The sequence below is a fragment of the Cynoglossus semilaevis genome, chromosome Z, assembly GCF_000523025.1.
Source record: "Cynoglossus semilaevis isolate Cse_v1.0 chromosome Z, Cse_v1.0, whole genome shotgun sequence".
Taxonomy (NCBI): Eukaryota; Metazoa; Chordata; class Actinopteri; order Pleuronectiformes; family Cynoglossidae; genus Cynoglossus; species Cynoglossus semilaevis.
This window is the reverse complement of record NC_024328.1, coordinates 15167059-15178868: the sequence shown is the minus strand read 5'-3', so window position 1 is coordinate 15178868 and position 11810 is coordinate 15167059. Positions and strand designations below refer to the sequence as shown.

Here is an 11810-nt window from a genome sequence, read left to right as displayed (position 1 = left end):
CCGCGATGTTGAAATATAATACACCCACCTACCTTAGGGGGGTGGGGTGGGAGGGTCTATAGTGAGATAACCAGACTGATCTTTTGGAGAAAATCCAAAGATAAAGAAACTCCAACGGTTGGAGAGTTTGGGGCAGATCGAAAAATCTGCCCCAAACGATTGATTCGGGATTTTCGGTTGGAGTCCGGTTTGCTGAGTCCAGAATCCCTTCGATTCTATTGGTCCTAAATTACAAGACTAGTATGAATGAGGGAAGACCACAAGAAGCGGGAGACAACCATGGCGTGTACACAAAGGAGACAGGAAGTGATGTCGAAGTAAAGTAAAGAGATCGTCAGTGTTTCCTGTTGGACCTGAGAGGAAGTTGCTATTTAGTCACGTGACGTCTCATTTTCGTCCCTGTGAGATCGCAGATGGTTTGGCGTGGCGGCGGAATCGAACATGGTGGCTGAAAAAAAACCCACAAAAAATTAAGGAAAAAAAAAAAATCCAACAAAAATAGAAGTCGATTCCAGATGATGATAATGAAGTTAGTTGGAACGTCCCTTCGTTTCCTCTCTAAAGTTGCTCTCTTCCAGACAGTGAAGTAAAAAACACAAAATGATGTGGGGGCGGTTTTGGCAGGGAGGCCTGAGGGGGGCGTGACCTTAACAAGCTGGGATCTCGCAGGTTTTTACGGTGCCGCTTAAAATTTACGGCGGCATGTTTGGATGCGGAGCAGAGGGAACAGCTTGGCCGGCAGAGCAGTGTCTCAGCGGGACGCAGCCTGAGCCCCGGACAATTTTTCACCCCATATTTTATCAATAAAGAGCAAGTTTAAAATCCGCCTCCCCTCCAACCACAGCCCGCCGCACCGGCAGCCATCTGGAGCCCTCTTTCGTTTTATAATCCAACTGTCATTAAAATGCTCCTTGGCAGTTGGCAGCACCCCCTCCCGTCCTCCCCCACCCGTGCAGATGTGAAAGCGATCCTCAGACAGAGGCCTCTGATCAAAGTGTTTGCTGCCGTCCGACATAACACCTCGCAGCCCGCGGCTACCTTTCCTACCGATGTCTGGACATTATTTATTTATTTCCACACCTTTTGAATTTATGAGCCCCCCCCCCGGCAGAGCTCAGGTCAGCTCCAGGAGCTGGCAGCACTTATACCTGAGGGTTAGACCCTGTGAGTCGGGGAGGGCGGGGGTTGAAGACCATAAAAACTGTTGTGGTTCCGCGGGGACCAGCCAAACCATCAGGTAATATTCAGATTAAAAGAGTGCAATTATTTTTAACATTCAGCTAATTAGTTGGAGGGAAAAAAAAGCGTCTCGGGTTTCAGACTGGGACAAAGAAACGGCGTCCGTTCTGGGAACCCGGAGTTTTAGAACCGTTTTGGCCCCTGTTGTCAGATCAAGACGGAGAACTGCATCCTCATGGTATACAGGTCCCACAGTGGAGAGGGTGTGAAACCGCACTCCTTCTGACCACGCTAGAGAAGCTAATTTCGGCTATTCGACGCGCTACGGTTAGCCGTGTTTACTTTTCAAGTTTGTTTGCAGTTTGCGAGCTTTGTACGCACATGCTCTGTCGGTTCTGGTTTTCCGAACGTCTGGTTCCAATTTTCCCCGTTGTTAAGAGCGTGGTTGGCGCAGCGCCACAAACAGGCCTGGTATGTGTACTACAGGTACCAGACTCGAGGACGTAGATTTTGTTTACGTTGGATCCGTGTAAATCCGAAGGCTACTGTAGTCGTATCGTATCATCAGGGCCCCAGACCTGAGCTGCTCCACCTCCAGGGGGTGACTTGACACCGTCACCACCAGGTGGGAAACAAACATTCGGGAGAGAGTGGGGAGGGGGTCCGCTGTGAGAAATGGAAGGAGTAAAAGACGAAGACGAAGATGAAGATTTGGACCAAGAAGAAGAAAAGCGTCCTCGGCCTCTCTGTCCATCTGCGTTTGAACATTTCTCGTCTGGTGTCCGTCGATGTCGAGTGGTGTGAATATATTCTGACGTGGTTCAAACTGGGCTCCTGCACAGCCAGTGACGCACTACATTGCATTTGTTTGGCAGGGGTCGCATCCTGCCTGTCAGTGCCATGTGTTCTCCCTTCTCAACAGCTCCTCTCGCCTCCTGGCATCTCTGTGGGCACACGAGAACCAGCGGGCCGGTACTGACGGACAGACACCGAGGCTCCATTCTTCCAGGATTTTAACGGAACGCACTTCATTTGTGCATCCCAAGACCGGCGATACGTCCTCTAACCAACAACCAAGAACGGACCCGTCAGCGTCAGCATCACTGAAGGAGCGCCGAGCGGCCGCGAACGGAGACGTGGCAGCGGAATTCCACGGTTACCTCCAGGCAGACGGTCCAGGTGTGTGGACTAATTACCGCTCAGTGAAAAATAAACAGGCAAATAAACATGAATGACAGCCGTTCATTAACACCTACTTCCTGCCCCCCCCCCCCCCCCATCTTTACTTCCCCCCTCATTACCTTTTATGGAGCTAACCCTTTGATTAAATCATTATTTATTTCGCTGTAATCCGTCCAGCTCCGTACCTTCTCCCTTGACCGCAGCAGATCAAAGCATCAAGGCCCGAGCCGCTCGGGGACCGCGGGGTCTCGGGTTTCAGCTCTAATTGAAGGCAGCTGAGTCCCGGAACCCGTGTAGGTGTGTGTGTTCCAGTCCGATCTCAGACCCGTGCTCTCTCTGGGTACACACACTCCTGGGCTCGGAACCACGTCTGGGTCGACAGAGCTCCGGGTCCGACTCAGTCGTTTTTTTCTCTAATAAAGAGTTTGTTTCGGTCGGTGGTTGCGACCACGTTGACTCTAAGGGTAAAAGTGGACAAATCTGACTGACCGGTCCAGATGGTACCCGTGTTTGACATCCATCACGGTCTGGACAGGACGGATCCGACTTTCTCAGATCCGACCTAGGTCCTTCAAACATCTGATGATCTCAGAACGATCGCGTCTCATTTCATCTATTTCAACATCACTAACATCACGCAGACGTCACTATTGCCCCTCAGTGGTGGGGTGGGGTTAGGAGTTGGGGTACATGATTGAATATAAACAAGGAAGAAAACAAACATGGCAGTTAACGTGAGTCACTCACTCCCAGGGCTGTGTATCGGCAAGAATCTGGCAATACGATATGTATCACGATACGATACATTATTACATTTCGCGATACTATACAACGATACATTGGGGTTTTTTAAACGGGAAAACTGTCATCATAAGTAAGTAAACACACAACGCAGTATTGTGAAACCAAATATCGCAATATTTCAGTGCATCAATCCGCTCTGCGATGATGGCTCAGTTCCAATTGGCTGCCCTTTGTGACCCGCCCCCTTTGACCTGAGCACCAGGACCGTGCAGTGTGGAGACCACCATCATGACGGAGACCACGGACCACGGTCTTTCACACGACGACGACCCGACAAAACCTGGTCCCTGGAGAAACCAGAACCCAAAGGACTTGGTGATGAATGTGCGATGGTTCTCCCTCCATAAATCTGTTTCGGAATATGCATCGGAGCCTCGGCTGCTGACTGGCCTCTTTGTCCGAGGCTGAAACTGAGACTCTGTAAACATTAATGGCAACCGTCGCGGGGCTACGTTCAATTTGCCGATGTATTCCCAGCCAAGCAGGAAGCATCGCTTCTTCAGGGAAACATTATCCGCAGCGGCGCTGATTCCTAATAACAACAGGGAATTCTATATTTAATCCTGATTGCGTTTGCCATTTGTTGCGGGAGGAAAAGCCGGTCGTTCTGCATTAGGCGGCCTGGAGCAGACGAGCCAACGCTGGGACGGCGGGAGTCGTCGCGCGCCAGCTCCCAAACACAGAACGTCTGTCTCGTGTTTCCAGCCAGAACTCATTAAAGTCCGACCATGTTTATTGAATGAAAATCCACTTAGGCTTCGTGTTTACACACAATCAGAAACACTTGGTTCGTACATTGCACACATACGTAAAAACATTTGTCTTTCCTACATCTGACTCCGGAGGAACACGTGTGGAAAAACCCAGGACCGGGGTTCGATTCTTATTGATGCAGAGGCACAGGACGTCAACCAGGGGCCTACAAACCCCTGAGGGTTTGTAGAGGTACTGCAGGGAGATTATGAAACTCTTTGCCCAATTAAATTATTATCTCAAATAGTCACTGGTCATACTATGACACTACACACTCCTGTACAGTAGGTGGCGGTATGCGCCTAAAAACGTCGGTTGTGGCCCGCTATTAAAAGTCGCTGGTCGTACCATGACACTACACACTCCAGTACAGTAGGTGGCAGTATATACCTAAAAATGTTGGTTGTGACCCGCTATTAAACCCAGATGTCAGGTCCCTACGTAGGCTAGGAGACGTTCAGGTGTCGGAACAGAACGTGGGATGAACTTGTTCCACAGACACCAACAGTGTTCTCCAGTGGAACTCTTTCCACTTCCTGTTTTTTCTCTTCTTCTGTTGTTGTTTCATATATTGACAGTTAACCAGGTCAACCAGACCAGACCAGTTTAATCAGAGCAGATCAATGCTAACATGTTAGCACACCGATAACAGCCTAAATGCTAAGTATCGTCCCTGGTGATCTTTTTTTTCTTTTTTTAATCTCGTGGACTAGAACTCGTCTAAATGTTTACCTTCTCACTATAACCCGTCACAACAAGATCTCTAGAAGAAAATGGCCGACGAGAACTTGAACACCTGGAGTCAAAGCTGCGGCTCAAAAACCAATGTGTCCAAACTGGACCACGGACCAGACCACAGAACAACGGTCCTGACAAAACCACCTGGGGGACTGTCATCGGGACCCCGCCCCACCACCACCACCCCCCTGTCTTATCAACAACTGGAGCTTATGCCACTGCAGCAAAATAAAATGATGCGAGGAGATCACTGTGCACAGGAAACAGAAGGAGGAGAGAGAGAGAGAGAGAGTGAGAGAGAGAGAGAGAGAGAGAGAGCGGAGGTTGACGACGTCTTCATACGAAGGACTGATTGCCGGTGTCACTTCTAATTTCGTAGCGTCTGCGGGGAGCCAAATGCGACCAGTCAGCCTCGCTCTCATTTCATTCCACCTCCATTTGGAGTCGAGGCAAATCCCAGGTCGCGGAGGCAGGAATATTACCGGCAAATTGGTTTTAGATTAAAGGAGGCGGCGAGACATTCCGCTTTCTCCGCCGTGTCCCAGATGGATTGAATCTGGTTTCCTTAAATGGATGAGGACGGACGATCACACGGGTCGACACATTAGACGATGATAATAATAATAATAATAATAACAACGAAGAATAAAATATATATAAATATATTATAATAATAGACCGCACGGTGGAAGANNGCGGTTTGTAATGTTGATCCACAACAAGAGGGTCACACGTTTGATGCCCAACTCCAACTGCTTTTCTTTATGTACAGACTTAGGAGTGGGTTTTCTCCAGGTACTAGTACTACTACTACTACTAGTAGTACTACTACTACTACTACTAGTACTACTACTAGTACTACTACTACTAATTATAATCCAATAATAATGAGGTGAGTACAGTGCAGTACAGTTCCGTACATTGCAGTACAGTACAGTAAAGTACAGTACAGTGCAGTACAGTACTTTGCAGTTCAGTTCAGTGCAGTACAGTTCTGTGCAGTGCAGTACAGTACATTGCAGTACAGTACAGTACAGTACAGTTCAGTACAGTACAATGCAGTTGGGTACAGTACAGTACAGTACAGTGCAGTTGTTAACAGGTTTATTCTGATCTTCATGGTTGACTTGTGTTCCAGTCGGGGTGGGGGGGGCTGGATGAGGGGCAGTGGTGGGACGTGTGGGGGGGTGAACACTGAGACATGAGGACACCATGAGCTGACATCCAGTCCACAGACGTCTGGTGAAGATGTTTCCACAGACACAGTGGACAAAGGAGGAGGTGAAGGAGGAGCCAATGTGTCAGTCAGAGCACGTGCACCAGAATGAATGTTCCTGAATGTTCTCCACTGGTGGGGGGGGGGGTCACAGATATAAGGTCTCTGACCATGGGACCACTGGGTCAGAGAGTGCAGTGACTGTGAGCAGTTCTAGGAACTAATGTTTCCCACTGGACTGGAGGTTAGAACAGAACAAAGAAGAAGAAAATGAAGGAGGAAATAGAGTGGAAACTCTGTTTACACCAGGAGACAATGACCACTGTCCACCATATACCGTCCTCTGTCCACCATATACCGTCCACCGTCCACTGACCACCATATACCGTCCACCAACCACTGTCCACTGACCACCACATACTGTCCACTGTCCACCAACCACCGTCCACCGACCACCGACCACTGTCCCTCAGAGCAGCCGACCAATGATGACTGTCTTTGTCTTCCTGTCCATCAACACCACTCTCTCAGTTCAAGGTCCAATCAAAGCCTCCAAATGTTTTTCCACTTCCTCTTTTTCCACTTCCTGTTTCCTCAGCAGACGACACTTCCCTCTAATCACAGATCAAATATACGGTTTTAGAAAATAAAAGTCGGACTGTTGTAGTACTGTAGTACCTTCACATACAGACAGGTCCATCTACAGTACTACTCACAGTAAGTACAGTTTTATGACAAACCCTCTCTGGAGAAGGCGTGCTGTTCACTCCGACTTTGACCTCTGACGTTGATGAACAAACATCCTACCTTGTCGTCGACCTCATTCTCGCCGTCACGCTGAAACAGAAGAAAAGACAGAGGCGGAGTCAGAAATGTCTCCTCCAGGATCACTTCACATGTGATTTTCTGTGCCGCCTGTAGGGCCAGTGTAGAGTGCTTGTCGTGAAAGAGTGAGGTTGAAGAGACTTATTAGGAGACTTTTGATTGGCTTGACCCATCCCACCCCTCAGAGTTAAAGGGGGGGGATGCGCCCCCATCAGGCGGTGATGAGGTGTCAAAGACGGAGGCGTACTCCTACAAGGACACAGCATGAGGCTGATCATTGGACGAGAGAGCAGGGATTGGAGCAGAGCGTCAAGATGGAAATAGGCTCAGAGACAGAAGGGGGGGATTGGAGGGGGCCATAGATACAAGAGGATGGATACTGTGGTGAACGACCAGTTAGGCTGTTAGCTACACACTGATGGAACAGCACGGTGTGTTCACTGTGAAGACAGTTTGACTAAAGGAACAGTGTATTAAAAAAAAAAAAAAAAATGTCGCGCCTATAGTATCACAGTATATCACAATATGTCGTATCGCTGTCTAAGTCCCTGTATCGTGATACGTATCGTAACGCCACATTCTTGCAAACATCGCCAGTTACAGTTTGTCACATTCATTCATTCTTTCACTCATTCATTCACTCATTCATTCACTCATTCATTCATTCACACATTCGTTCACTCATTTACTCATTCATTCACACATTCATTCACTCATTCATTCACTAGTTCATTCACTCATTCATTCATTCACACATTCGTTTACACATTTATTCATCAACTCATTCATTCACTCATTCATTAATTCATTCACTCACTCATTCACTCATTCATTCACTCATCCATTCACTCATTCATTCACACATTCATTCACTCATTCATCCACTCATTCATTCACTTATTCACTCATTCATTAATTCACACATTCATTCACTCATTCCTTCACACATTCATTAATTCACTCATTCATTCACTTATTCATTCATTCATTCACTCATTTATTCACTCATTCATTCATTATTTTTCATTGTCATTCCATCGCGATGAAAATCCAAATGACAAATGAAGTCTGAATGTGAGTCCAAGTCAATCTGAAGCCTGTTGTGTTAGCGTTAGCATTAGCGTCAGCGTGTTAGCTCGGTGCCAGCGACCAGTACTGTACTGTACGGTGTGTGATGTTGTTGGGACTGGTTTTAAATGTGTGGCTGCCTAAGACTTTTGCAAACAACATGGAAATCCCTGGTACAACGGCCGTGAGCCAAAATACTCCGAGTACTCTCCCCCTCAGCCCACATACACCCCCGCACACCCTCCCCTCTTCAGATAAATACAGCAGAGTGAGGCACGTTTATATCCCCGACTCTCCAGAACACGGAGAGAAAAATGGGACGGCTCTTGACCCCACCACCCCTCCCCCTCAGCTGTTTCTACAACCCCTGCCTAGCAAAGTGATTTGATCGCAGGATTAAATCTATACAGCCATTTGACCCCCGCGACCTCTCCGGCAGACAGCATGGGAAGTCGACTGATTACCCCTCAGTCAGCCAGGAGCTGCGGATTAGGAAAGTATCGATCTGAGTGAAGATGTAGGCTCCGGAGGGAGTGAGAGGGTGAGAAAAAAAAAAAAAACTCTGCTGAGAAGAAACCATATCGACCAGAGGGAGGAGAAAAAAAAAAACAAAAAACTGAAGACGAAGCTCAGTCATAAAAACCAAGGTTTAGCCTGGGAGCAAGGAGCGAGAAGGAGCTCCAGAGGAACTTCTGGTCCAGGGTTCTGGTTCAGTCCACAGGAGCCACTGTAAATCAAGCTGAGGTGAGGACAGATGTAGTCCTGACCTGGGGCCAAACCAAGCAGACGCTAATGTTAACTCAGAATCATGGGAACACATCGGAGATCGGCCAAAGGACTCCGATTCGCTTCCATGAAAAGTTCTGCAGCGAGGTCCGTGGCGGAGGACCGCCGCGGGGCAGATTGATGGGTGGGGTGAACCTGGAGCACCGTCCTCCTGCTCCACTAAATCAAAGACAGAGAGAGATCCCTCAGCCCGGACTTTCAGTAGTCACTAGGGGGGAAAGACAGGGAAGACGGGGGCCGCTGCTGTGGTCCTCGCCATAAACCTGGGTTGGAATCAACTGACACGAAGAACAGATGTTCTGAGCCGAGGAAGGAGGAGGAGAAGACGACGCCGAGACGCTCAGTCTTCGTCCCGACCCGTCCCGTCTTCGAACATCTGCACATCGATCGTCATTTCATCAGAACCAGAACCAGCTGTGAGTCCCAGTCTGATGTCAGGTTCTTCTCAGACCAGTGGACCTTCACTGGAGTTTGGGTGAAACCTGGTCTCCCGCCTGCTGATTGGTCAGGGTGTTCGAGAAGCAGAAGAAAGAATCCTGCGATACATATCGCGACACAGGTACCAATGATACGATATATTGCGATACTATAGGCATAGGCAACTATAGTGCAGTTGTTAACAGGTTTATTCTGATCTTCATGGTTGACTTGTGTTCCAGTCAGGGTGGGGAGGCAGGATGAGGGGTGGGGGCGTTGGTGGGACGTGTGGGGGGGTGAACACTGAGACATGAGGACACCATGAGCTGACATCCAGTCCACAGACGTCTGGTGAAGATGTTTCCACACTGGGCTCTGACATTTACTCTGCACAGACACAGTGGACACAGGAGGAGGTGAAGGAGGAGCCAATGTGTCAGTCAGAGCACGTGCACCGGTAGATGAAGGAGACAGGAGGTGGTAATGGACCCTCCTCTCTCTCCCCCCACAGGGACAGAGACAGACTTCGTTAATGTGAGCCAACAGAACCAGCCCACCTGAATGTTCTCCACTAGGGGGCGTCACAGATATAAGGTCTCTGCCATGGATCAGAGAGTGCAGTGATTGTGAGCAGTTCTAGGAACTAATGTTTCCCACTGGACTGGAGGTTTGAACAGAACAAAGAAGAAGAAAATGAAGGAGGAACTGAAGGAGGAAATACAGAGGAAACTCTGTTTACACCAGGAGACAATGACCACTGACCACTGTCCACCGACCACTGTCTACTGTCCACCAACCACCGTCCTCTGTCCATCATATATCGTCCACCAACCACTGATCACTGACCACTGTCACCTGACCACCATATACCGTCTTCCAGGGCGATTTCTTTTTTACGCCACAGATATATATTTTGTCGGAGAAGACTTTTAAAAAATATTGGGGCAAAAAAAAAAGTCCTTCAGGGCGGACAGCAGCAAGTCTCAGCCCCTGACGCCTTGACTTGGCCTCAAGCCCACTGAGGCACCGCGGCGACACTGACACCGGGAATTTAAGTTGGGGCAAAGACGAAATTGGGCGAGGAGGCAAAGGAAATGGGATGTTGACTTGAAGTGGCCCTCGGGGGGTGGGGGGGCAACTGACAGTGCCCCTCTGCAGTGATGTGATGTTGCCGCCTGACAATATGATGGAGTGCAGCTCAGAGTTAGCCTCCAGGCAACACTCCGCACCGAGGCTGCTGCGGTTTCTCCACCCCCTCCGTCCCCCCCATCTGTGCCGTTACTAGGCTGCTGCTTCACTAATCCACACATAAACATGTACCGTTAAGGTCCGCGCTCCTCCTCTGTCCGTCGCTTCCCTTCGACGGTCATGCGATCGACTCCCGGACGCACAGACGGGATGAGGAGGAGTAGGAGAGAGGGAGGCCGGGGGTAGGAGGGCTGTCAGACCACCGGCCTAATGAAAAGAATCTGACGGCGGCCCACTGCACCAGGCAGGAGAAGCATGCGCCGCCCGGGGCGCTACGGCTAATTTCAGGGCGCAGCCAAGCGTTTCGCTAGGCTTGTCGTTGGGGCCAGAGGGGGTGTTCATACTGGGTGACAGCAATTGAGCGAGGGCGGGTAGAGGTTTAAGGGGAAAGGGAGGAGGGGGCGGGGGGTGAAAAACAAGAAGGAGAAAGCATCAGCTCACTTCTTCGCCTCCCCCTCCTCCCTGTCCCCTCTCTGCGATGATCAAATGTTATTGTAGGCAGGGTGCAGAATTACAAATGAGTATCCTGTGGCAACGGAACGGTTGGAACTGGATTGAACTGCTCTCTCTCTCTCTCTCTGTGTGTGTGTCTGCTCTGCTCTCTCACCCCGTCCCTCCGACCCCTGCTGTTCAGATGCTGGTATTTCCCCGAGTGACATCAAGTTGATCGTTTACTCTTCAAGCTCTACATCAGAACATATTATTCATAAAAAACACAAGGGGGAGTGTGTAAGGGCCTGGGGGAAGTACAGGGAGGTGGAGGGGGGTATCAAACTCTTATTACTGCAAAGTCGATTTTCTTTCATTTCCTTCCATTCGTAAAATTAAACCCCATTTAGAGGAAAATGACAGATTGAGCAGAGAAAGCGCCAACACTAACAGGCCTGATGTGTCATTTTAAACCACTAGGGGGCAAGAGTGACGGCTCCAGTCGTTTTTGCTGTATCAGCCTATCGCACTCCAAGTAATTGTTCTCTCTCTCTCTCTCTCTCTTGATTTATTATTTTAACATCTTGTCACAGATTTACGTTCCATTAACATCACATGATCAGAGAAAAAAAATACAACGTAAAAACAGTGCGTCGTACACAGCTGCTACTACAGTAGTAGTACAAGAGAAAGCCAACGTTTTTTTATAGACACCTGAACCCTACGTTTGTTAAAATAAAGATGGCCGCCCCTGGTTGACGAGTCTGAGACTAGGATCACACTTGGACTACAGTGACACCGGGGGGGTGGGGAGAAGCGACACCTCAATATATCGTCATGGCTACAGTATCACAATATATTGTATCGTTGCCAGTGTATCGCGTGATTCTTGCCCTTTTAATAAACACAAAAAATCATGGAACTCCAACAGAAAAAGATACATTTCAGGTTAAGAAATAGTCTTTTTTCTCGACTCCTTTGGCCAAGTCATGACCAGAGGGAGGAGCGAGGAGGTGAAGGAGGACGGCTGACTGAAGAACAGACCACAGGCTCCAAGTCTGGGAGCCAGGAGGAGGAGGAGGAATAGGAGGAGGAGGGTGAGACAGTCTGTCTGTGTGACTTCTGTTCTCCGTTGAACGTTGTGTAAGATCAGACAGAAACACTT

The 11810-nt window shown here is 48.9% G+C and overlaps 1 protein-coding gene across 1 annotated transcript in view; it reads right to left on the bottom strand.

Annotated features, from left to right (window-relative positions):
- Positions 1-11810, bottom strand: part of fbrsl1 (fibrosin-like 1) — a 109301-nt gene that overhangs the window by 43232 nt on the left and 54259 nt on the right. The window contains exon 4 of the mRNA XM_025053436.1: positions 6680-6709. Coding sequence (XP_024909204.1) covers positions 6680-6709 — 30 coding nt within the window. The remainder of the gene's footprint in view (positions 1-6679; positions 6710-11810) is intronic.